Here is a 26229-nt window from a genome sequence, read left to right as displayed (position 1 = left end):
AGGGTCCAGCCAGGGGCATCTAGAAACAGCTCTTATGCCAATAAATGAACTGGAAGCCCCCAGACCAGAATCAGAGGTGGGAAACGCGGGCAGCCCAGAAGGGAGAAAGAGTGAGCTCCCAGCTTCAACGGAGGGCACTGTGATAGAGAGTCACAAGGCAGCCCCCAGCCCCAGGGGACCCACCGCTCTAACTCCGCCTGCTTATAACTCTCGACACAGACAGATGAGCAGTCGTTTCTCAGAGGTCTGCCTCCTTGACTTTTCAGAATATTTTTTTTTTTATATCGACTCTAAGTTCTGGTTGTGATTTCTAAAGTAGACGGTATCAAAAGAGGCTCGGGGCAGAAAGGGGAATAGTCCCTAGAGCCATCCACGCTCCCAGACTGGGGGGGAAGGGAGCAAAAGGCAGACTCCATAGGACGGAAGTAAGTTCCCGCTGTCTCCTGACTTGGGTGAAGGGCGTATGGGGGCCGGGATAATCTACCAACCCTTCCTCTGGGTCCTCCTCTGTGCTCTGTAAAGGGGGGGGGGGTTCTGTTTCTCTCTTTTCGTAGATGCTAAGACATTCTTCTGCTTAAGGCTTTGTATGTACACTGTGTGTGTGTGTGTGTGTGTGTGTGTGTGTGTGTGTGTGTGTTTGTGAGCAAGAAGGATCACAGCCTCCTAGCTCATATTTTTCCTTTATCATCTTGTGACCTCTACTCGGTGACGAACATCACTCGGTGTAAGAAACGAGTGTATGGGAGAAAGAAGAAGACATTCCCCTCCTCCCTAACACCGAACGAGGAGGGGAGGCTAGGCATAAAAACCGCTACCTACATCACCAGGTACTCAGAGAGGACGACAGAGAGGGAGACACAGCAGCAGCTTCTCGTGTATAGATACAGAGTACAAAGATATGGAGGAGGAGGAGGAGGAGGAGGACATCGACAGTCCAACAACACAGGCTGGAGAGGGAGCTAGTGTCAGAGACCACAGGGTGTGCAGCATGCTGAGAGAAGAGGCCTCAGTCCCTCTTAGAAACTGGGGAAGAAAGAGAGAGAAAGGCGTGAGGAAGCAGCCGGAGCCCAGGCTCTGTGCAGGAACACACAGCACAGGCACACACTTTGGCTTACAGTTCTGTTCCCTGAACACCGACAAGCCTACCCCACCCCTCAACTCCCAGCCAGTCCAACCCCTGCTTCTCCACCCTACATCCTCCCAGCATCCTCTTCGCCCTTTCCAGGTCTCTCTTTCTCATGCCTCTCGGCCTGGACCACTCTCCGGGAAAAGCCTGGGAGGGGCTCGGCCCAGCGAGAGACTGGCTATTTTCTCTTGATCCTAGTCAGCCAAGGATCTAATGTGGGCAACCAAAGAGGTGCCACTGTCCACCTGGGGTCTAAAGCAACCATGACAAGAAGCCTGAAGCCTGGGGACACCAGGCACAAGGCGGAGGGGGGAAGGAAGGCTGGAGGGGGGGAGGTGTCCCCTGCCGCTGCCAAGGACTTGGCAAGAGGGAGGTGTGGAAGCCGGAGGGGTTGGAGATGGGAGGCAGCCCATGTTCATTTCCAGTGCACGGTACAGAGAGGACTGTGGCCACTAGGTAGAGGGACCAAGGGTCAGACGACAGCATCGTCTTTGGTAGCATAGGCAGATCTGGGAACGGTAAGGCAGAGATCATCACCTCTACACGAGGCATCTTGGCTCAAAACATCTCCACGTATCTGTGATCATTTTATAGTGGAGGTAGAGGCCGGGATGGGATGTTCTCCCTCGCTCTCCTGGTACCCAAGGTCTGTGACCTGTGGGCCCTAGCTGTTTGTGTGACAGTGACCCCTAGTGGTGGAAATCAGTACTGTGGTTACCACCAGCCCCAAAGGCCCCAGCGTCAGGGTGCATGGGAGGTCAGGGCTGGGTGGAGCTTCCATAATGGAGAGCCTGAGCTGATGTGTGATTTGGGGTTCTTAGTAAATGTTTTTGTTTGGTTTTGATACAAGGTCTCACTAACCCAGGAGTCCTTGGAACTCATGATCCTCCTGCCTCTGTCTGAGTGCTGGGATTATAGAGGCATGTGCCACCACACCCGGCTAAGCAGGAGCTGAAAGGTTTTGAGATGGTTTAAGAAAAAAATAAAGGGGTACTGGGACCAGGGAGATGGCTCAGTCATACAGTGTTTCTGCACAGGCCTGAGGACTACGTTCAGATCCCCAGCACACACATAACAGCCAGTCTGTCTGTCTGTTACCCCAGCACTGGGGGACAGAAACAGGCAAACAGCAGGGTGGGCAGCCAGCCAGCCAAAACACCAAGTTCCAGTTTCAGAGAGAGACCTTGTCTCAAAAGATAAGGTGCAGTGTTATGTGAAGACACACACACCAACCTCTGGCCTGTGCGTGTGTGCGCATCTCTCTCTCTCTCTCTCTCTCTCTCTCTCTCTCTCTCTCTCTCTCTCACACACACACACACACACACACACACACACACACACACACACACACACACACGATAAAGAGAAAAGAAACAGAAGAGGCCAGGGCCAGAGACAGAAGTTGCCTGCAGCTACCTGAAAGTGCAGATACGTAGCCAGGCATGGGAGTTAGCTGGCTGCTGTCTCTTGGTGGAGGGGGAAAAGCTTGGCCTGGTCCTCAGCCTCATAGCCGCATGGCAGGTCACTCCTGGGAGGAGGAAGAGACATAGGACAGTCAGTTCCATGCCTGGCATGCTCTGATAGCATGCCCATGAGATAAGAAAGGGCAGGGCAGAGAAGATGCATGCTTCTCCGAAAACTACGGCCTTGCCCAAGGTCAGAAAGTCCCCCAAAGTAGGAGAGAAAATATCAAACACCCATGGCACTCTCCCCCAGGTATCATGACTGGAATGGGGAAGGGCTTAGGCGGGGGAGGGGCGGGGGAGATGCAGGGGGTGTGGGGGAGGGGGAACATGACATGACATGAAGTGACCACCACGGTGAGCCTCCTTGGCTCCTCCCTCCCCACAAGGCTCCAGTTAGCCCAAGTGGAGAAACGTTGGTCACTTCTTCCGGCCCCACCAAGAGAACCCCGGGTCAGTGGTGTCTGGGTACCTGTTGTCGTTGATGTCTGTGGCGTTTCCTAAAGAGACCACCGTTGAGAGCACTCGGTCAGAAAAGGCTGGTGTGAGGAGCGGACGTCACAAAACCCTTCCCGTCCCAACGCCTCTAAGACCCGGGTGAACCCGGGCGCTCTATCCTCAGCTCCCCAAAGCTGTGCCAGCAGGGCCAGAGGTGGTGGTGGTGCGCACCTTTAACCCCAGCGTTCAGAGGCAGAGGCAGGCGGATCTCTGAGTTCCAGGACAGCCTGGGCTACTGAGGGATTCCAGGACAGCCTGGTCCAGGCTGGACATCTACATCAGGCTAAGGCTCAGTCAGTGGGCCCATGTGGGTGTAACCCTGCCCTCCCCCACCTTCCCTACCCTGAACCAGGGCTAGGACGCAGGGCAGCAACCAGACTAAGTGCTCTGCCAGTGAGCCCCACCCCTGACATTATCTTTGCATTGGACGCCCTGGCATGGAGAAAGGTTCTGTTAGCGTCCGCCATAAACCCCTCTCAGTTTGCCCCGGGGACCCCGATCTTTGTCGCTCACCGTTGTCCATGTTGGCCTTCTGGTAGGAAGCTAAGGGGCCGCCGGATGTGGCTCCATTGCTGGCACAGGAGTTAGCAAAGCTGAGAGGAACAGAATAGAGAGGCAGCCTCTGTTCTAACCGTTCTGGGGACCGCCACGCCCACACTCCTCCCTGCCCCTCATCCCGTCCATCCCCAGGAACGAAACCGGTAACCTTGGAGACGGGGGAGAGGGTAAGACGGGGAAGAGGGCACCCATCTCCTAATCACATGCGGAAAGCCCAGGAAAGGGTTAGAGGCCGCGGGACTTAGGAAAGAAAAATTAAATAAGCCAAGAGCTGACACCACCCTGTGCCTTCGAGGGCCCAGACGGCCTCGGGCCGGAACTCCAGCCACGCCCACGGTCACTCACTACATATCTGAGGTGGAGCTGGGTGCAGCCTGCAGATGCAGGTTCTGGTAGTTCTGGAAGAGGTTGTTGGTGTAACTGATGCACTCGGGGCTCCGGGTGCCGTAGGGGTTGGTGGGCGAAGAGGCCGGGTAGTGGCCAGGCCTCACAGGCTTAGCTATGAAAGAGAAGAAACAGCCGTGAGAAAGCTATTGGTTACCCTGAGTCTCCCCTGGTCCCTAAGGTCCCCTTGCACAATGACCTCATCGTCCTTCGGTGGGAGGGCGGGGGCCAGAAGCAAGGATCGAGCTGTCTGGCACGGAGGACCCGGCTGGATCTGGTGCAGGTTATCACCTACGGACATCCACTCACCGATCTGGGCGGAATGGCCCCGCTTCCCGGAGCTTTTGTACCGCACGGCCTCCTTGATCCGGTCCACCTCCTGCTGGTACCGGCGCTTGTCCTTCATGGCGCCCTCCTTGGCCTCCTTCAGTGCACCCTCCAGGGCCTTAACTCTCTCAGCCGTAGCCCTAAGTCGTTTTTCCAGTTTTGGAAGCTCACAACGCAGATCTGCATTGTCACGTACCAGCTGCTCGGAGCGCGTGCCACAGAAGCCGCCGCCGCCGCCGCCGCCGCCGCCGAAAGAAAAGCCGGTGACCCAGAATAGAGTCACCCAGCGGAGTGGGGGGTGGGGGGTGGGAGTAAAGAGAGAGAATAAAGGAAAATTAGGATCGTGGCATTTCCTTGAGAGACCTTCCCTTCCCTTCTAGGCAATATGCAGTTCTGTCCAGTTCTCTCCGGCTCCCGCCATCATTTCCTCAGCAGCAAAACCTCCTCTACCGCCAGCCCTGTCTCAGGCTCCATCCACCTGGGCACGCCCTCCACTGCCGTCACAGCCAGACCGACAGCTCCAGGCCCCAGGGGGGATGAGATGGCTGTGTGAGCATGCGAGGGGGGTGCATGACGGTCAGGGGGTGGACACGGCTGAGAAGTGCAGTGGGCCCGTGCAAAGCAGAAGCTGGAACCCAGGACCCCCTCGCAGCCACACACGGAGCCTCCCAGGAAGGAAAGAAAATGTTTGCCATCGGATCGTACAAACATTTGTGCTCATTACCTTCACGTCCAAGGACCTCCCAGGGCCATCCTCCCCAACCCCCCCCCACCCCCCACTTAAATTAAACTAGAGTGTGATAGCAACCACTCCGCAGACAGAAAAGGCCCACGGATCTTTTTGCAGGGTCCATACAAGGACTGGGGCACTTGAGACTGCTAAGGTGCAAGGTCTTGGGGGCCAGGAGGGAGGGGGGCAGTCAGGCTGATCAGCACAGCAGAGAACACAGTGTGTGGAGGGGGTCCCGGTTTAGGTTAACTGGGGCAATGCTGAGTTTTCAACAACCCTGTTTCCTTCATAGACTTGTGTCTTCCAGGTAGGACATCATGCTTATCCTGTCTGTCCTTTAGGGGAGCAATTTTTTGGGGTGTGGGATTTAGAACAGAAGTACAGGCTTTGAGGAAAGGAAAAGGGAGAAAGTAGAAAGAAAGGCAGGGGAGAAGAGAGAGAAGAAGGAAGGAAGGATGAAAAGACAGGGTCATACTATGTATGTAGCCCAGGCTGGCCCAGAACTCTAGCCTTGGCTGCCCTCAAACTCTAGCTTCTCAAGTGCTGGGATCACAGGCGTGTGCCGCCATGCCTGGCCCTAGTCTGATGTGTCCTGGGGTTGAGCTTTGTGCAGACTCTACAAGTACGCTCAACTAGGCTACCCCACCCCGCCCCCGCCCCTGCCCCGGCCTGCCTTTTTTACTTATTTATTTATTTTTATTTCCTAGCTGTCACTCAACTTTTTGGTGAAGATGTTATACCATTTCATAGTCAGAGAAGGAAGGAAAGATAATAGTTAAGGCCTCAGCAGACCCAAAGAACACAAACCCAGCAGGCTACGACCCGTCAGGTTTGGTAAGTTTTCAGAAGGATGCACACTGAATCTTTATGGCACCACGGGCATCAGGCTGGGAGGAAAAGGTGAACTCGGCCAGGGAGAATGAGTCTAGACGGAATCCAAAGGTGGACTTGACCGGGAGGGGCTCATTTTAGGAATCCACTGAAGAGCCAGGCTTTGGAGCGTGTTGGCTCCTTGGCATGGATGAGGACACTTCTGCAGCGGACACCAAACACTTCCTGTCCTCCGTCCTCTGGGCTGCGCTCTCACCCAAGCAGCCCAGACCTTTGAAACCCAGTCTTCCACCTACGGCGCAGCGGCGGCGGCAAGAGGGGACAGAGAGGCGGCAACTCAAGGCAGGGTTCTGACGGGTCCCCACTAGGGCCTGGGTGGCTCATGGGAAGAACATCATTTAATGTCCCGCACACCTGCCCCAGGGAGGCAAGTGGAGATTTTTTTTGCTAAGAAAAAGCCCAGTTCCCTTGTTTTTCTTACATCCCATCTGAAGTCTGGTTCTATTACACCCCAACCCCACTGTAGTGCTGGAGATTGCCCCCCAGGGCTTGTGCAGGCTAGGTCAGCTCTGCCACTGAGTGGCCTCACAGCCCTCCTCTGTGGTTACAGTTCCAGTGTCTCCACAACTCCCACACATCTCAACCTCTTCCTCTGAGGTAGGGCTGGCGACTTCCACTTTAAGCAAAGACAGGCTCCTTTGAAGAAGGGAGAACAGAGGGGCTGGAGAGATGGCTCAGTAGTTACGAGCACTCACTGCTCTTCCAATCGGTCCTGAGTTCAATTCCCAGCACCCGCATGGGAGCTCCCAACTGCCTGATGCCTTCTTCTGGTGTGCAGATGTACATGCAGACAAAGTACCCATATACATGAATAAATAAATCTTTAAAAATAAAGGCCAAAAAAAGGGGGGGGGGATGCAGAACACTCACAGAGCAAAGATCAGTGTGCACGTGGATCCAGATGAGGTACCAAGAAGGGAATTAGTGAAAGAGAAGAGAAAGCTAAGGACCGCATGCAGCTAGCTCTTCCCAAATCCGAGGGGCCTTTCGGGATTTGGGTACCGCAGGGTCCTGGCCTCGGGTTCTCTCCGCCCCCTCCTGGACGCGCACCTGTTTGTGAACTTTAGTAAGCTGCTCCAGGTTGTTCTCAAGAAAGGAGATCTTCTGCTTCTGGGAGTGAATCCCCCCACTGTCCTCGGGCTCCATTTCTGCACTCTGATTAGAGGGAAGGGAAGAAAGACATGGCTGTCCGAGACCAAACCAACCCCACGGGGATGACGACAGGCTGGAGAACCCTGAGGGGGAGAGGGAGCGGGCAAGGCTGGAGGACGCCACTCACTTTCTTGACTCGAGTCGTGACGTCTTGAACGAACAGCTTGCGAAGGTTGTGGAGGGTCTGGAGTTCCCGGGCCTGCAAAGAGTCACTCAGAATTGGGGACGGCTGGATACCGGGTCTGCCCTCCCCCTGCACAGTCATCGAAACCTTCAGGCTACATAGCCAAGTGGGTCTGGGATTCCCGATGAACAGGCGCGCCCCGGCCGAGCCACAGACGCACAGTAAGAGGGCGGGAGACACAGACTAGGAGGAACTGAGGAGGGTGGGGAAGCGCCCCCTACTGTGGTAATGTGGCACAGGAGGAAACCACTCACGACTGTCTCCTCCAGCCCCTTGAGGTCCTGCTTGGACTGCTCATGTCGCTCGTAGAGAAATCTGCAGCAAGAGAAAGAAGGGGAGAGACGGATAAGAAAGACAGACCCCTCAGGAGGCTCCTCCCTACCATTCCTTTATCTTTACTTTACCAGTGTGGTTTTTTTTTAAAGATTTATTTATTTATTATGTATACAGAAGAGGGCGCCAGATCTCATTACAAATGGTTGTGAGCCACCGTGGGGTTGCTGGGAATTGAACTCAGGACCTCAGGAAGAGCAGTCAGTGCTCCTAACCTCTGAGCCGTCTCTCCAGCCCATCAGTGTGTATTATACAAATTACTTGAGGTATTGCAATGAAGTAATCAGAACGGAATCCTGAAAGGCAAGCTCAGGACATTTTATGAAAGGCCACGATTCTATGATCTACAGGTGGCCATCCTTGCCACCTCTTTTTTATGCACAGCCACATACAAAGCTTCTTGAAACCATACCACCGACACTACTTCAAAATCTGATTTCCATTCTGGACAGCTCCGGCTGCCCTGGAACTCCCTCTGTGGACCAGGCTGGCCTCGAACTCAGAGAGATCCCCCTGCCTCTGTCTCTCGAGTGCTGGGATTAAAGGTGAGCGCCACCACGCCCAGCCTGGCAGTCATTTGGTCTCTTTTCCTTGCTCCTCGCACCCCATTCAAGCCTGCTTCCAGTGACCCTCCCAGAGATTCCCAGTCTGCCGGTGGCTAGCGTCACTCACGTCAGCTCCTGGAGTTTGGCGCTCTTCTCATGCTCCTCGTTCTTCAGCCTCTCATAATCAGCCTGAAGCTTCTCCAGCTCCAGCTGCAGCTTCTGGTTCAGGCTGGGGAGGAGAGGGGGGACACCCAAGAGGTGAAGGGGCACTGAACGGAGAAGAGGCAGCCCCGCCCCTTACATAGGAGCCCGCTCCGAAGAGGGTGTTCCAGTGAGACCTGATGTGTCTGCCCTCAGGTATCAGGGATAAACCCCACTCCCTTTTTCATGAGAACATGGGACCCTGAGCACCCCAATTATAAAAGCCCCAAGGACAGGACTAATTCTAAGTTCTTGTCTCTTTTTTTTTTCCATTAATTTTTTTTTTTTTTATGTGCATGGGTGTTTTGTCTGCCTGTATGTCTTTGCGCTACATGTGTGCCTGATGCCTGAGGAGGCCAGAAGAGGGTGTTGGATTCCCCTGGGACTGGAGTTACACATGGCTGTGGCCACTATGTGGGTGCTGGGAATCGAACCCAGGTCCTCTGTGAGAGCAGCGAGTGCTCTCAACCACTGAGCCGCCTCTCCAACCCTCCCCGTGTCTCTTGAAGTTGGGCTTCAACGTGTGTCCTTGTTGAGGAAAGGACCTTGGACATTAAAGATCCAGAAGGATCACTGGAGTGGCCATCGTGAGATTCAAGGGCGGAGGTGACACCGCCCTCTGGGACCCTTACTCTTTAAGTTCATCGATGGTCCTCTGCTTCTCATTGATCTCATCCCGGAGTCGGGCCAGCTGCCGGTGATGGGCCTCACGGTGATTCTCCATCTGCAGCTCCAGGGCCTTCTGCAAACAACCCAAACCCATGCTCAGAGCCAGTGCCCAGGCTGACAGCCAGCCCCGCCCCCGCCCCGCCCCCGCCCCGCCCCGCCCCCGCCCCGCCCCTGCCCCGGCCCCGCCCCACCAAGCACGCCACGCAGCTTCCCAGTTCACCTTCACTTCCTCTGCATCCTGTGTGTCTGGCTCCTTGTCTTTCAGGGTCACTTCATGCACAGTTTCTAAGTGAAAGAGAGGAAGACAGCTTCCATGATCCCAGAGCTCCAGGCCACAGGGGACGGGTGCCTGGGGATGTCCTGGGTTGGGACAGTCCCATGTGATTCACCAGGGATGGAGAACAACCCAGGGTCTATGGTTCGTGAAAAATGAGCTACATGCAAAAGCCAGGCTCCGTGTTAAGTAGCCTATGAGCTGACCCTCGGGACTCGAGCCGATGCTAAGCAAGACGCTATCAGGACCTTTCTTCCGATGTGTGTGACTCTCCTTTCCAGTCCCGTCTGGGACCTCAGCTCCAAGGAGGGCTGGGATAGACCTGAGGAAGCCTCACCCTGCGCCTGAAGCTTGGCTAGTTCATCGCTCAGGGAATCGTAGGACTCTTCCAGATGTCTCTTCTTCAGCTCCACACTCTGCATGTATTCCGTGAGCGAACGGATCTTGGCCTCATGCTGGTAAGGGAAGGGCCATGGCACAAAGGAGACAAGGTACCAGGATCTAGCACGGTAAACTGCAGCTCCCTCCCATGCCGTTCCTGCTGCACTTTCCACGAGGATACAAGGCCAGAGGCCATTGCTACGGAGACTCTCCCTTCAGACAATCGGGTCCGAGGACAGTACCCCCCTGAGCTTCACGTCTTTGGCCTGGATCCTCCCCCTATCACCCTGGTTCTCCAGTCCTTGATCTCCACTGACCCAAGACACTGACATCAGGGTGGGTGTTGGGAAGTTTTTGTTGTTTTGACTTTTGGTTTTCCCCAGGCAGGGTTTCTCCGTGTAGCTCTGTCTGTCCCGGAACTCACTCTGTAGACCAGGCTGGCCTCGAACTCACAGAGACCCACCCGGCTTGCGCCGCCACCACCACCCAGCCGGGAGATTTTCTATATCCACAGACCAGCCTTTCTCACACTCGGGGTCTTCCTCCTCAGACACTCACCTGTGAGATGAGCAGTTGGCAGGACGACAGCTCCCGCCCAGTCACCTCCATCTTGCGGTGACACTCCACCTGGAGGTTCTCCAGCTGCCGGCACCGCTTCACCACAGACTTGACCTCCGATTTGATTTTGCTGATGTAGAGTCGGGCCACGGTGAACTCCTCTTCGATGGCCCCGCTGATCTCCACTGGCTGAGGGTGGGCAGAGGAAGTGAGAGCTGCTTCTCTCTGAGGCAGACAGCGCGTGCCTACATCCCTCACCCTCCGCCTGCATCACACCCCTTCGAAGGGACCCAAGGAGGCGGGCAATTCCCGAGCGCCTTTTGTCAGCTTGTACTGGTTAGTTTTCTGTCAACCTAACACAAACTAGAGTCATCTGAGAGGAGGGAACTTGGAGAAAACGCCTCCATATGATCCAGCGGTAGGCATTTTCTTAATTAGTGATTGATGGAAGAGGGCCCAGCCCATGGTGGGCGGGGCCATCCCTGGGCTGGTGCTCCTGGGTTCTATAAGAAAGCAGGCTGAGCAAGCCAAGGGGAGCAAGCCAGGAAGCAGCACCCGTCCACGGCCTCTGCATCAGCTCCTGCCTCCAGGTTTGTGTTCCTGCCCTGACTTCCCTCGGCGGACTGTGACTTGGAGTATGCCAGCAGAATAGACCCTGTCCTCCCCAGTCGCTTTTGGTCCTGGTATTTCACCACAGCAATGTAGCCCTAACAAGACACGCTCCTGTCAACTAACATTTCACTTCAAAGCCTCTGTGGACATTCAGATACTGGATGCTGATAGCCTTCCCCTTAAAAATCAATGGGTCTTCTTTTGTTTGCGATATTGCCCATGCCAGTGCCAAACCCCTGGGTGCATTTTCTGTCCCAGCTCCTGAGGACTGGGGTTACAGCTGCACCCTACTCCCCGATGGAGTTCCTTTTGCAGATAGACCAGCTCTGCCTGGTAACCCCAATAGGTCTTCTTCTTCTTCTTCTTCTTCTTCTTCTTCTTCTTCTTCTTCTTCTCCTCCTCCTCCTCCTCCTCCTCCTCCTCCTCCTCCTCCTCTTCCTCTTCTTTTTGTTTTGCTTTGGGTTTTGACTGTTTTTCAAGACAGGGTTTCTCTGTGTAGCCCTGGCTGTCCTGGAACTTGCTCTGTAGACCAGGCTGGTCTCAAACTCAGAGATCTGCGTGTCTCTGCCTCCTGAGTGTCGGGATTCAAGGTGTGTACCACTACTGCTCAGCCTCCAGTAGGTCATTTTCTTATGCACAGATATCATTCCTACCCTGTGCCACCTCTAGATCTTGCCACAGGAATATCTCTCTCTCTCTCTCTCTCTCTCTCTCTCTCTCTCTCTCTCTCTCTCTCTCTCTCCCCTTTAGAATGTGTCCCCTCGGTTGTTCCTACAAATCTGTCTTTCTGTGTCTAATCTGAGGCACGGTCCCCCTCCTTTTTTGTTAACTTAAAAAAAAAAAAGAAAAACAAAACTGATCTTGCTTGCCCTGGCTGGCCTAGAACTCTTGTTTTCCCTGCCTTGATCTTCCAAATGCTGGGATTACAGATGTGAGGTAGCACATCTGGCTCTTGTAGGGGATGTTTCCTGGCTCTTTGGCCTGCCTTTCTCCGTACCCCAAAAGGATGGACTGTCCCACCACGCCGCCCTCTCCAGTGCCCAGAGCAAGAGTGCCCCCCCCCCCCCCCCCCCCCCCCCCGCCACTTACCAGCTTAATCTCACCGTTGCCCACGATGACACTGAACTCACTCAGGTCCTTCATCAGCCCATTCAGTACCTCGGCGATCCGTTTTCGCTGGTGTCCACTGACCTCCTGGAGTCGCTGTAGCTCGGACTCCAGGGACAGCATGGTGGCCTAGAGACAGCCCCCAAGGTCACTACCATTGCCTCCTGCTCCCCTTCCCAGCTTGAGCAGAGCCTCTCTCTCATATCAGGTAAGACTCTGGGGGCTTCTATGGAGAGAATACAGACCCTGCAGAAGCCGCTGGAAGAGAGAAGGGGCACATGGCAGGGGAGGGCAGGGGCCGGGCAGGGGAGGGCGACTCACTGGACAGCAGTGCAGCCGCGGCAGGAAGCGGAGGTGTTCCGAGGTTAGGGCACCCTCGGGCCACTCGCCGGCCACTCACCACCTTCTGGGACAGCTCGTCCACCAGCAGCTGGTTCTGCTGGCTCTTCTCCTCCACCTCCTGGGACTTCTGGTCATAGTTGACGGCCAGCTCCTCCAGAGCCTGAAGAACTTCCTTCACCTCGTCCTTGGCGGCGTCGTTCTCGGACTGCAGGTGGCTTAGCTCCCGCTGGACCTTCTCATTGTCTCCCCGAGTAGACACCAGCAGCTGGGGAGAGGCAGGGCACGCGAGACCTCACTCCGCCTCTTGGGCCCCCAGGTCTGTGCGAGCTTAAGCTCCAACCCCACCCCCACCCCCACCCCACCCCCACACCCCCGGCACATGCCTGAAGTACAAGTCAAAGGGACCTGAGCATCAGGCTTCACTAACTAGAATGTAAAAGCACCTAGACTCAGTCATCCGGGACTTTAAGAACAACCTGGTCAGTCACTGTGTAGCTACAAATAGACTGGAACTCTTTTTAGTTTGTTTGTTTGTTTTTGAGACAGGGTTTCTCTGTATAGCTCTGGCTATCCTGAAACTCACTCTGTAGACCAGGCTGGCCTCAAACTCAGAGATCCACCTGCCTCTATCTCCCAAGTGCTGGGATCAAAGGCGTGCACTATCATGCCCGGGTTAGCCTTGAACTCTGATCTTCCTGACTCAACCTCCTAAGTGAAGTTTCCAGATTGTAAAGGTCTTCGTGGGTCACTAGCCAGTAGGTAGCATGCCCATTCTTCCATGCACTTTTTTTTTTTCTTGAATAAAGTTTCATATATCCAAGTCTTTGTAGCCAAGAACGACGTGTGAACTTCAATCCTGATTATAGGCGTGACCAGATTACACGTATGTGCTACCACATCTGGTTTATGCTGTGCTGGGGATCAGCCCCAGGGCTTCGGGCATGCTACGCTCACACTCTGCCAACCTCCTCGGCACCTCCCCCACTGGGCTAAATAAGCCTGCTTTGATTGGCAGGGAGGAAGACAAGCAAAGCGTCATCTGGGGTCTCCCTCGGGCTGTTACCTCCTCCTGGTCCAGCATCTGCTGCTTCAGCTTCTCAATGAGCTGGCTCTGCTGGTTGATCTCATCATCCTGTCCGAGGCAAGAGCGGGTGGTGAGGGGCTACTTCTCCCATTTTAGAGGGCCGGGACCAGAGGAAGAAGCAAGATCCCCAAAAAATCGGAGTGCTGCTGTGAGTTGGAAAAGCTCACATATAAAAAGGAAGCCTGGTCCCCGGCTTCTTTCTGGGACTGCAGCATGTCACTTTTAAATTCCTTTGGGACCACCATGGCAGTGTACAACAAAAGTCTGCACATCTGTACCCTGTAGCCTAGAACTCTCACATTAGCACTCCAGTCTAGCCAAATCATTTAAAAGCAAAAAAAAAAAAAAAAAAAAAAAAAAAAAAATCAGATTAAAAACTGGGGGTACAGCCGGTGGCCTCAACCACTGAGCCACCTCTCCAGCCTCAAAAGCGAATGTTTATTCATAACAGCCAAATACATTTTGATAAATGGATTCTCAGGCATCTATTTAAAAGAAACTTTTTTCGTTTTCCAGACAGTTTCCAGGCTGGTTGCAAACTCCCCATGTGACTCAGGATGACCTTGATGTTCTGATGTGGCTGTCTCCGCCCGAGTGCTAGGATAACAGCTATGTGCCACCATGCCTGGCATTACGTGGTGCTGGGGATTGAACCCGGGGCTCTGTGCATGCCAGGCAGGCACTCTACCAACTGAGTTATGCCCTTAGCCCTAAACAGACCTTTTTATGAAGAACTGTTAAAACTAGTTGTAATGTAATGCTAACCGAAAAAACTGGAGTCGGTCAGGGTGGCCACACTTGTAACCCCAACAGCTGGGGCAGGAGAGCCAGGAGTTTGGGGCTCACCTAAAATACGAGACTATCTATAAGAAAGAAAAATAAGGAGGCTGGAGAGATGGCTCAGAGGTCAAGAGCACTGGCTGCTCTTCCAGAGATCCTGAGTTCAATTCCCAGCACCCACATGGTGGCTCACAACCATCTGTAATGAGATCTGGCGCCCTCTTCTGGCCTGGAGGCATACATGCAGGCAGAACACTGTATACATAATAAATAAATCTTAAAAAAAATTAAAATTTTTTTTAAAGGAAAAATAAGATGCAAACTACCTCTCCTGTATACCTCAGTTGCACAATGTGCAAAGAACAGTAAAACGTTAACAGTGTTACATCTAGTGATAGTTGACCAATCTCTTCCATTTTCTTCTGCTTTTAAAACTCATTTTCCTCAGCATAATGGCAGCACAAACCAACTTCTTCTTCTTCTTTTTTTTTTTTAAAGAAGATTTGTTTATTTATTATGTATATAATATTCTGCCTGCATGTGTCCCTGCAGTCCAGAAGAGGGCGCCAGATCTCATTATGGAGGGTTGTGAGCCACCATGTGGTTGCTGGGAATTGAACTCAGGACCTCTGGAAGAGCAGCCAGTGCTCTTAACCTCTGAGCCATCTCTCCAGCCCCTCTTTTTTTTTTTTTTTTAAGAACAGACACTACATTTATTTTTGAGGCAGGTTCTCTTCATATAGTCCAGGTTGGCCTGGAACTTTTTTTGGGGGGGGGGGGTTGTCTTATTTTTTAATTTTTTTTCTATTATCAGCTTGATACAGTACAAATTCTTATCCTAATAGTGAAATGTTTCGCTGAAGCTTGCCCAGTGATTGAGAAAAACCAAAACTTATTATAAGCCATAGTCATCCTAGGGTCCCCCCTGCTGTGTAGCCTCCCTGGATCTATGGGACAAAAAAAAACCACAGTGTGCATGTGTTTGTGTGGGGTGTGCATGCGGGGCTCACGCGGAGGCCAGAAGACAACCTGTGGGAGTCGGTTCTCGTCCCTGGAGACGCAGTGCAGGTCACCGGGCTTGGCAGCAGCCACCTGTTCCTGCCACTGCGCCATCCTGCCAGCCCCACGCCAGCTCTGGCCACCTCGCGGCCCTCAGCGCCCCGCCCAGCTGCCTTCACCTTGTCGTCCAGCTGTTTGTAGAGGCGACGGATCTCTTCCTCGTACTTCTGCCTCTCCTCCGGGGCGATGCGGACCACGATGGATGAGTTGTCGTTCACGGGCGTCTCCTCGCAGAGCTCAGATCCCAGAGCTGAATCCTCCCCAGCCAGGCGCTCGGTCTCAGGCACGTTCTCTCCTGACAGAGGGACAGACGGAGAGGAAAGACAGTGTGATGGCTGATCTTATCAAGGGGACAGTATCCAGCCTCACCCAGGAGACAAAGCTCTGGAGGGGGTCTACGAGGGGGTTTCCAGGCTGAGTTGGTTCAAGCGGGCCAATCCACCTTAAATGTGGGCCCACTGGACAGATCCACCTTAAATGTGGGCAGCATCATTTCCTGGACTGGTGTCCAGACTGAATGAAAAGGAGGAAATGGCTGGGCGGTGGTGGCGCACGCCTTTAATCCCAGCACTCGGGAGGCAGAGGCAGGCGGATCTCTGTGAGTTCGAGGCCAGCCTGGTCTACAGATCGAGATCCAGGACAGGCTCCAAAGCTACACAGAGAAACCCTGTCTCAAAAAACCGAAAAAGAAAAGGAGGAAATGAGTGGGACACCGGCCCTCATCTGTTTACTGACTGTAGGTGGAATGTGAGCAGCTATCTCCGGCCCCGGCCACCACGGCCACCACCACCACGCCCCTGCACCCTCAGACTGAGACACCTTAGACGTTCACCCTTAAGCTGCTTTAGCTAAGGAGTCACGTCACCGCCCTGAGAAAAGCGGCTGCAGGTGGACAAGAGGGAGCTGCATGCCCAAGTCCACCCTCCCGACCCCTCGGAGCGAGGGTCTCCGGGACCTCAACTCCCCCGCCTTTGGGGGACCTCGGGCGGCAATCGGCTTATTCACGGCCTCTCCTCTGCACTTCTTCCAGAAACACAGCCCGGCTCCCTCGAGACTGTTGCTGGCCTTGAACACTCCCAGGCAGGGCCGTCCCCTAAGCCACACCTCTTACTCCCATGGGGGGGGGTCCCCTCTCTCACCATTGCGCCACCGGCTCAGCTCGGCCTCCAGCTTCGCAATGGTCTCCTTCTGGGCCTTGGTCTTCTCCTTCTCCTTCTCGTATTTCTTCTTCCATTGCTCAGCAGTCAACTCCAGGTTCACCGAGGCAGTGTTCTTAATAGTCTTTGCCCTGAGTGAAGAGAGAAGGCGAAGACGAGACTCAGGCTGGTCTCTGGCGATGGGGGGGGGGGGGGGGTGGTAGCAAGGGATGATGAGGCAGGGGCAGGGCCCCCCGGGATCCCTCTGGGGACCCTGACACTGACCGCTGCCCGAACATCAGGGTGGACTTGGTCTCGGCGTCGTTGTAGCTGGAGGGCGAGCAGCAGATGAACATGGTTGTCCTGCAGTTCCCTCCCAGAGAGTCCTGGAGAATCCGCGTCATCTTGCTGTCGCGGTAGGGCACGTAGCTTTTCTAGAGCAGGGGGCAGACCGCGAATGAGGAAAGCTACTTTGGGCTGGAGAGACGGCTCAGAGGTTAAGAGCACCGACTGCTCTTGCAGAGGTCCTGAGTTCAGTTCCCAGCACCCACAGGGTGGCTCACAACCGTCTGTAATGGGATCTGGTGCCCTCTTGGTATACATAATAAATAAATAAATCTTAAAAAACAAAAGAAAACCCTTCAACAGGGTGGGAAGCAGAGGGTACCTGGTTCCCACTAGGGATTGGGCAGCCATGGGCCGGGGCATGGTGAGAAACCCGGGGATCACTTACCGTGCCCTCAGCCAGGGCGGAGATCACGTTCCCCAGGGCCGACAGCGACTTGTTGATATTCTTGGCCTCATCCAGCACAGCCCCCTCCGCGCCAGTCTTGCTGACCTGTCAGAGGGTTACAGAACAGGGGGTCAGGGGGAGCCGCAACCGCTGTCACCTCATCTGGCTTATTCGAGACAGGGTCTCTCTGTGCAGCCCCGGCTGTCCTGGAGCTCGCTCTGTAGCCCAGGCTGGCCTCGAACTCAAGAGATCCGCCTGGCTCTGCCTCCCGAGTGCTGGGGTTAAAGGCGTGCGCCACCACCGCCCGGTCTCAAATTTAATTTTTAAAAAGGCAAACCTTCCCCCCCACCCCCCACCTTCCTCCAGAGATCCCCAACCTTCTCGCTCCCGGCCAGGTCCACAAGGTACAGCTTCCCGCTGAGCTTTTGCTCAGTCTCGATGTTCTCCTGCTTGATGTTGATGAGGAAGATGCTGTGACTCCGAGAGCTGTGCTCGTTCATGTCTGCGGGAGAGCAGGGAAACGCGGGTCCTCTACCTACCAACCCCTGCGGAGTGCAGCCTGGGCCTCAGCGGACACTGCGGGCCACGGCGCCCACTGCGGACACTGCGCCCACTGCGGACACTGCGGACACTGAGGCCACTCCGGGCCACGGCGACCACTAGCGGACACTCCAGCCACCCCGGGCCACGGCGCCCACTAGCGGACACTCCAGGCACCCCGGGCCACAGCGCCCACTAGCGGACACTCCAGGCCACGGCGCCCACCGATCGAGAAAAGGCTTCCCGACCACATCTCCCAGGCACTGGGCTAACAGGCTGGAGCCCCCGCCCTGCTTGCTCGCCCTCAGGGCGCACAGAAGAGAAGCAAGAAGACCTCCAGACCCCAGAGCTGTTTGTCCCCGTCCCCCCCCCACTCACTGGTGACGGCCACGTGACGGTTCGACTTCCCTTCGTCGATCACATCCAGAATCTCCTCCGGGCTGGACACGAAGCGTTCGGTACAGCCCTGCGGGAGGCAAACAGCAGGCACCACTCGTTTTGGTCCCCAGGGTAGGCTGCCCACATGCCACCCACGCGATCTGTCAGGAGGTGACCCACCGCCCGCGGGAACCCACAGGGCTCTCACCTTGACAAACGGCACCCGGTTTTTGTCCTCGTGCACAGACAGGTTTGTCTTGGTCACTGAATCGAGACAGAGCCGGGTGAGAGAAGCCAGTGCCCACCGTACCCACCCACCCACCCTGGGTATCCTGCAGGAAGACTCCCGGGGGGGGGGGGACCCAAAGGCACGTCCGCAGGGAGGTGCCATTCACGCCTCCCCACAGGGCTCCCGCTCTTTTCTGGCTCCATAATGTGTAACGGCCTTTAAGCTCGTCTTTGGGGAATTTTTTTTTTTCTTTTTTGTTTTTGTTTGTTTCTGTAGTCTAGGGGATTGAACGCAGAATCTCATTCATGCCAGGAAAGCCCTTTATTCTTTATTCCTGCCCTCTATTCCCACCCCCTCCCTCCTCCGGTCTCTGATTTTGCCCTATTGATTAGGGTTTGGCCATCAGGCCTCATTCTCGCTAGGCAGGCTCCACCACTCTCCTCCATCCCACCCCTTTTTATTTTTTTTCCTTTTGAGACACAACCTCGCTAAGTTGCCCAGGGTGGCCTCAGAAATCACAATCCTCCTGCCTCAGCCTCCTGAGTAGCTAGATTTATAGGCAAGCACCACCATCCCTGAGGAGCAGAGCCAGAGGACTCTGGTGTGAAGAGGAGACATGTCCTGGATGCCCGTCTGCCACCAGACCCTGGATAAAGGTGGTTTCTCTTTGCCCAGCCTCCTCACATACCTTTACCCGCCAAGCCCAAGCACTCACCGTCCAAAAGGTCTCGGATCTTATCCAGGTAAATCTCAAAGTAAGAAACCTGGTCGGGAAGAAAGGGGACGAGGTGAGATGTTCTGTTGTTGTTATTTTAATTTTATTTTTATGGGTATGAGTGTTTCGTCTGTTTATCATGTGCATGTATGGTGCAAGAAGCTCCATGTATGGAGCCCATCAGATCCCAGGGAATTGGAGTTAGAGATGGTTGTGAGCCACCATGTATATGCTGGGAATTGAACCCAGGTCCCCTGGAAGAACAACCAGCGCTGTTAACCTCTGAGCCATCTCTCCAGCCCCAAGAGGGTGATCTCAAATTTAACACAGGCTCAAGGAGGGTGGTGGCTGGGAAAATGCAGGGGAGGACATCTTGGTGACAAGTTGAGGTAAGCAGAGGGCAGAGTAAGCTTTGGCTGGTTCATTCTAGGCTCTTCCATCTAAGTCCCCCCAGAAGTCCTGTGCTGATCACCTTAATGTGGAATTCGAGGTTCTCATCCATGGAGTAGATGTGGTTGAAGATGTCTCGAGCAATCCGAGGAATGATTCCCATCAGCTGAGGGTCGTGCAGCTTTCCCTGAGGAGAGAAGGCAGAGCAGAGTAAGGCTCACGGTGAGACACTCGGAGGCAGGCAGGGGACACAGAGAGAGCACCCTCAGTTAGGAGGTGGTCACCGCCATGTATGTCTGCCTTCGAAGGGAAGCTGATAACTGAGCAGCAGCCTTTGGGTTTCCATTGATGACGCTATTATGGATCAAAGGAGGACAGCCGGGGTCACGAGAGGGAGGACAGTTGGGGTCATGAGAGGGAGGGAATGTGGGCAGGCTAAAGGGATTCCTCGAAACCTCCCCTACCACATTGCTGCTCATCCTCCAGACCCATCTGCCGCCGACTCCGCCCACCCTCAGATTCCTGGATCCAGCCTTTGCTATTCTGTGAACCTTCCTAGCATCCCTCAGCGCCCCCCCCCCCCCCCGAGTCAGAACCCTCACCTCCATGGTATGTGTTTTCCCTGAGGATGTCTGTCCATATGCAAAAATTGTGCCATTGTAGCCAGCAAGGACGTCTGGAAGAGAAGGCAGAGAAAGAGACTGGGTAGGGGGTGGGGGTGGGGGATGGTGAACCTGGGAAAATACATGCAGGAGAGGAGTCTCTGACCTTTGACGATCTGCATGGCACACGCATGATAAACTTGCTCCTGAGTCGTGTTCGGGGGGAACACGCGATCGAAGACATACGGCTTTCCCTGGAGGGGGAAATAAGACACGTTAGACGTCCGCAGAGTGTGAGATAGAAGAGGAACGCCGCAGACCTCTCCATCAGCCTGCAAAAGGCATCCTACTCTGTAGACAGGAAAACACCCGGGGTGTTTGAGACATGAGAGAGCCCGGCGGGAGAAGCAGTTTACATCCGACAGTGGGAGAAGCAGTTTACATCCGACAGTGGGAGAAGCAGTTTACATCCGACAGCGGAAGAGGAGCGGTGAGACAGAGTGTCACTAAGGGGTCTTGCACAGTGAGGCCATGTAAGGGGGTCCCCGTTCTGGAGGCGAGGTTCTAGCATTCCGCTAACCCCAAACGCCTTCCTGGGAAGCCAGACAGAAAAAGACAAAAGGAAAATGGAAAGTGAGGAATTATTCATTATCAGTGACAAGAACCTGAGTTTAAAAATATCTCCCTCTGCAGAGATGAATGTCTGGTGGAGAACTTCTTCAGACATGCCAAGAAAGGGGCTAGAGAGATGGCTGGGCAGCCAGGAGTGTATATCTATATACTGCTCTTGCAGAGGACCTGAGTTCGGTTCCCAGCAGCTCACAAGAGACCTTAACTCCAGTTCCAGGGGATCTGGTCGTCTCTTCTGGCCCCTCCCAACCCCAGACACACACGCAGTACACTTACATGCAAGCAAAACACTCATATACCGATTAAAAAAAAAAAAAAAAAAAAACAACTTATTTTAAAGACGTATTAAATGAAAGATGCAAAATTGGTAACACAGGTTAGAATGTCCCCCAGGGTGTGAGGGAGACATGTCTGCAAAACATTGGCACAGCCCCCTGGTTTTGAAAGAAATATATGAAATCAGAAATGGGGGTGCCCCTTTAAGGAACACAGCTCGGTGGGAGAGCACGTGTCTATGGTACACGAAGCCAAGGACAGCAGAAGAAACTGAGGCAGACCCACAAGCACTCGGCCTAGCCCAGGCAAAACATACTGTCAACCGTCTAAAATCCAGGGAGCTAAGCAAAGGACTTCTAATCGCACTTAGGGTCTGTTCTCTGCCGCCGCCACCGTCAGTGACGGACGCCTCGGCTGTGTCTCCCTGCCGATCAGACCTATCTGTTGGATTACTTTCCGAGGGTCTGCCCATGTCCGGCTGAAATGTGAGCCTCGAGATCCACCCGTGGCGGAGTTTGGGAGGCGAGCTTCAACAAATGAAAGGAAGCCCTACCACCTCGACCAAAAGGGAGGCAAGGTGGCGGGAGTCAGTCCCTCAGCCGTAAGCACCGTTCTGTAGCTCAGCGCTGCGTGCTCGGCATGACTCTCTGGGAAGGACGGCATCAGAGTCGACTGTGGTTACTTCCGTAAGAGGAACAGGGAGAGAGGACACTTTTTATTGTTTGCTCTTTGTCACCAATGGTCTTGTTTATTTGATATTTCGGCTTTTTGATGTATATTTTTGAGATAGGGTCTCACTATGAAGCCCTGATTGGCCTGTAGCTCATTATGTAGACCAGGCTGGCCTTGAATTCACAGAGATCCACCTGCCTCTGCCTCCCGAGTGCTGGGATTACAAAGCATAACCTTGATTATATTCTTAAAAAAAAAAGATTTGTTTTAGCCCGGCATGGTGGCACACAGCTGTAATATCTGCCCTTGGGAGGGGGGAGGCAGAAGGATCTCTGTGGTCTACAGTGTAAATTGCAGGACAGCTAGGGCTACACAGAGAAACCTTGTCTCAAAAAAATAAAATACAATAGTAAAAAGATTTATTTTTAATTTTTTTAAGATTTATTTATTTATTATGTATACAGTATTCTGCTTACACACCATATGAGGGCGCCAGATCAAATTACAGATGGTTGTGAGCCACCATGTGGTTGCTGGGAATTGAACTCAGGACCTCGGGAAGAGCGGCCAGCGCTCTTAACCTCTGAGCCGTCTCTCCAGCCCCCTTATTTTTATTTTTTAAGTGTGTGTGTGTGTGTGTGTGTGTGTGTGTGTGTGTGCGCGCGCGTGCGCGCGGCGCACCTGTGAGTGCAGGTGCCCAAAGAATCCAGAAGAGGGCATCAGGTTCCTTGGAGCTGAGTTAAGGGGCTTTTGAGATGTGGTCATGTCCTCTGCCAGAGCAGTATATATTCTAAACCACTGAGCTCTATATTCTTTTTGTTTGTTTGTTTGTTTTTGTTTTTGTTTTTCGAGACAGGGTTTCTCTGTGTAGCTTTGGAGCCTTTCCTGGAACTCACTCTGTAGTCCAGGCTGGCCTCGAACTCACAGAGATCCGCCTGCCTCTGCTTCCCGAGTGCTGGGATTAAAGGCGTGCGCCACCACCGCCGGGCCAGCTCTATATTCTTTAATGTAAAAGTTTTTTGTTTTTTTTTTTTTTTTGGTTTTTTTTTTTTGGTTTTTTCGAGACAGGGTTTCTCTGTGTAGCTTTGCGCCTTTCCTGGAGCTCACTTGGTAGCCCAGGCTGGCCTCGAACTCACAGAGATTCGCCTGGCTCTGCCTCCCGAGTGCTGGGATTAAAGGCGTGCGCCACCACGCCCGGCTGTAAAAGTATTTTTTAACTTGAAATGTCTTTATGTCTCATAACTACATACTAACCCTACAGCACACTTTGGTTGCAGAACATAGAGAAATCAACCTCAAACCGTGCAGGAAACTTCCTCCCCGCTAGCTGGCTCTTGTGATAGAAGGCTCTATGTGGGCTTCCGGAGGAGAAAAGACCTCAGTTTCTTACCCAGTACTCGAACTTTTATGTTACAATTCTGATCTGCCAGGCAACGTGTGTCCACTGGAGCAGTAGGGCACAGCTGTCACCGGGTACACAACTACTTTCTGACTGGACGTGGGGCCTACTCCACAGGAGTGGATTTCACACCTGATACAGAAATCCTCCCAGTCAAAAGCTCATCGCTAACCCAGCACTCGGGAGGCAGAGGCTGGCGGATCTCTGTGAGTTCAAGGACAGCCAGGGCTACAGAGTGAGACCCCAAGGCAGTGGTTCTCAACTCGTGGGTTGAGACTCCTTTGGGTGGTGTGTGTCACAAATCAGTTATTCTGCATATCAGATATTTATATTACAATTTATAACAGGAGCAAAATGACAGTTAAAAGTAGCAATGTATGGTTGGGGGTCAGCACACCATGAGGAACTGTGTTAAAGGGCCGCAGCGTTAGGAAGGCTGGGAACCACGGCACTAGGGTGAAACCTCTTTCGTTATTTTGCTCAGTGGACATGTTTTCAACTGCGTCCTAAAGGTTTACATTTGCACCTATAGACCTGGGCTGCCCCCAGCCCTGACCACAGAGTCTTCCTTTTGCAGTGGGCATCAGTTAGTGCAGAGGTGTATAATCAAAGTACTAAGAAAAGGCGACCGAATGCTCATCCCTAAATGGGACATATTTATCAACCCCGGCTCCACCATACACATCCCGGCCTAAAGTGGGACATTTTTATCACACACACACACACACACACACACACACACACACACACACACACGTCTCAAGGAACCTCAAGGAAGAGGGGACAGAAGGTAGACGGGCTGGAGGCAGGAAGGAGTGCTGTGAAATACTGTTTTCTGGACATAACATGCCTCACTCATGAACTCACACAGCTCTTTTTACCACCACGAGACCCACAGAAGCTCGAGCCGGCCACTCCAGCGTGGATGGGGGAGGCGCTCCAGGCCCCAGCCCTTACTGGGGAGCTGCCGGGGAAGGGCGAATCAGTCTCCTTTAAGGGTCTCCCCACAGGCAGGTTTTCCCAGGCTCCACTGGACCAGGACTAATTGAATTTACCATCACCACCAACCAAAAGATGTGAGGGAGACGGGCGGGGGAGGGGGGCAGACGGGGGAGTTGGAGGAGGGAAGTGGAGGATAGATATGATTCTATTAAATTGTGTACATGTATGGCATTTGACCATTTGACATTCTCAAGAAAGAAAAGCGATAAAATTACTTTCAAAAGTGACATAATGTCTTTTTCCTTACTTTTTTTTTTTTTTTTTTTTTTTTTTTTTTTTGGTTTTTCAAGACAGGGTTTCTCTGTGTAGCTTTGGGCCTTTCCTGGAACTTACTCTGTAGCCCAGGCTGGCCTTTATTTCATTTTTTTCTTAAAGATATTAAAAACTATAGGCTGGACGTGGCAGTGCACACCTTAATCCCAGCAGAAGTAGAAGGAACTCTGGAAGTTTGAGGACTACATACTAAGATCATGTCTCAAATATATATATACACATATATTTGGGACTGGGTTCAATCCCCAGCACCCACATGGTAGCTGGCACCAGGCATGCACAGGGCACACAGACATACATGCAAGCAAAACACCCACACACGTTAATAATAAAATTAATTTTTAAATTAAGGTGGGAAATGTGGGGTGGAATGCTTGCCTACCGTGTTCAAAGCCCTGGGTGGGGGTGGGGGGTGCTGGAGGGTCAGAAACTCAAGGTCATCCTCAGCTTAAAGACTTCAAGGCCAAGGACTCTGGACTAAAAAAAAAATAAAAAAATAAAAAAAATCTTTTTTTTTTTTTTTTTTTTTTTTTTTTTAACTAAATCTGGGGTTTGGTTAAAACCAGCTGGAAGTATTTATTTGGTCTCTCCCTAATCCAGAGCCCAAACAGCCGGGGTGAGGACAGACGCTTGTGCTGGGCACCTGCAGAGCCGGGCAAAGCCCTGGGCTTGATCCAATCAACAAAGCATTAAGTTACACTAAAAAGATAAAGCCAGGAAACAGGATTCACACAGGAAAGGAGGTGAGGAAGGAACTCCTTAATGGGGTGCGCTGAACCGGTTTTAGCAAGTCATTCTATTCCATTAAGTACTTAAATATTTATACTCCATACCAAGATTCCGGGGCTGGGAATGCAGTTTGCAAAACACTTACTGATGTGATGATCAAAGATGGATATAAAAAAAAAATCAAAAAGCAAAAAAAACGTTCACTTCAGTGGTTTGTATTCAAGAAAAAAAAAAAACAGAAGAAAGTGTCGAACATGGGCAATGGCAAGTTGTATTGTGGCTGGGAGAGTGTGTTCCGCATGCGTGCAGGAGGCCCTGAGTTCCCATCAATCCTCGGTACAGACAGTAAGAAAGAGAGGGCGGGCAAGGAGGGGAGAGGAAGAAGGGATGCTGGGTTAGATGGCTTGGCAGGTGAACCTTCTGATGCCACACCTGACCTAAGTTTGGTCCCCAGGACTCACCTGGTGGAAGGAGAGAAGTGACCCCACAACTTGTCCTCTGACACGTGTGTGTGCCTTGGCATGCTAACACCAGTGCACACACCCATAAACAGATGCATGTCATTTTATCAAAGAAGAGGAGGAGGAGGTGAGGTACAACTCCGTTAAAACAAGGGATGTTGGGACAGGTATGGTGGCGCACGCCTTTGATCCCAGCCCTTGAGAGGCAGAGACAAGTGGATCTCTGTGAGTTCAAGGCCAGCCTGGTCTACAGAGTGAGTTCCACGATAGCCAGGGATCCATAGTAAGACCCTGTCTAGAAAAAAACAAAACAAAAACAAACAACATACAGTTTCTATATATTGACATGTCTAAGACTGCTTAACTGAAAAAATAAAAATGTCTATCACGGGGCTGGGGACACAGTTCAGTCCCAAGCAACACACACACACACACACACACACACACACACACACACACACACTGTCGATTGAGATTACATTTTTAAAGAAGATCTATGACGGATGAGCTCATATGTGAGCTGTGTGCCAGGGGCTGTGGATGGAATGTGTCACTCAGAGCACCTGCTTCTTGAGCTGCCAATGTACAGTCCGTGCTCTTCCTGCCCATGGCCGTGAAGTCCACTTGGGCCCTGAAGACAGCAGGCTTTTTGACAATGCTTGTGGCCACGGTGGGTGTGGTGTGCGCGTGATGTGTGGGAGACACGGTGAAGCAGACCCATCAAGCCATGACTGAAGGTGTGCTTTTCATCACAGCGGGCTCCGCCTCCTTGGCAGCGTGCTCTTGGAAGGTCATCAGATGTCACA

The 26229-nt window shown here is 53.0% G+C and overlaps 1 protein-coding gene and 1 long non-coding RNA gene across 2 annotated transcripts in view; one reads left to right on the top strand and one right to left on the bottom strand.

Annotated features, from left to right (window-relative positions):
- Positions 1–244: 244 nt before the first annotated feature.
- The window catches only part of Kif5a (kinesin family member 5A), a 38279-nt gene continuing 12294 nt past the window's right edge, over positions 245–26229 (bottom strand). Inside the window, exons 2-29 of the mRNA XM_028886258.2 lie at positions 20148–20235; positions 19982–20055; positions 19462–19566; positions 18990–19038; positions 18254–18309; positions 18046–18133; positions 17505–17629; positions 17128–17232; positions 16680–16828; positions 16398–16546; positions 15378–15553; positions 13399–13467; positions 12394–12600; positions 11976–12122; positions 10275–10463; positions 9673–9790; positions 9282–9346; positions 9025–9134; positions 8319–8420; positions 7568–7628; positions 7257–7328; positions 7028–7132; positions 4339–4555; positions 3991–4144; positions 3601–3680; positions 3062–3089; positions 2543–2654; positions 245–1023 (exon numbers count right to left, since the gene is read on the bottom strand). Coding sequence (XP_028742091.1) covers positions 2576–2654; positions 3062–3089; positions 3601–3680; positions 3991–4144; positions 4339–4555; positions 7028–7132; positions 7257–7328; positions 7568–7628; positions 8319–8420; positions 9025–9134; positions 9282–9346; positions 9673–9790; positions 10275–10463; positions 11976–12122; positions 12394–12600; positions 13399–13467; positions 15378–15553; positions 16398–16546; positions 16680–16828; positions 17128–17232; positions 17505–17629; positions 18046–18133; positions 18254–18309; positions 18990–19038; positions 19462–19566; positions 19982–20055; positions 20148–20235 — 2967 coding nt within the window. The 3' untranslated portion in view covers positions 245–1023; positions 2543–2575. The remainder of the gene's footprint in view (positions 1024–2542; positions 2655–3061; positions 3090–3600; positions 3681–3990; positions 4145–4338; positions 4556–7027; positions 7133–7256; positions 7329–7567; positions 7629–8318; positions 8421–9024; positions 9135–9281; positions 9347–9672; positions 9791–10274; positions 10464–11975; positions 12123–12393; positions 12601–13398; positions 13468–15377; positions 15554–16397; positions 16547–16679; positions 16829–17127; positions 17233–17504; positions 17630–18045; positions 18134–18253; positions 18310–18989; positions 19039–19461; positions 19567–19981; positions 20056–20147; positions 20236–26229) is intronic.
- Positions 2676–5039, top strand: LOC119086181. The gene is made up of 2 exons (XR_005089401.1): positions 2676–2842; positions 4737–5039. It is a non-coding gene; the product is annotated as an uncharacterized LOC119086181 (long non-coding RNA).

Source organism: Peromyscus leucopus, chromosome 18, assembly GCF_004664715.2.
Source record: "Peromyscus leucopus breed LL Stock chromosome 18, UCI_PerLeu_2.1, whole genome shotgun sequence".
Lineage (NCBI taxonomy): Eukaryota > Metazoa > Chordata > Mammalia > Rodentia > Cricetidae > Peromyscus > Peromyscus leucopus.
The sequence above is the reverse complement of the archived record's forward strand: the minus strand, read 5'-3'. Positions and strand labels throughout refer to the sequence as shown.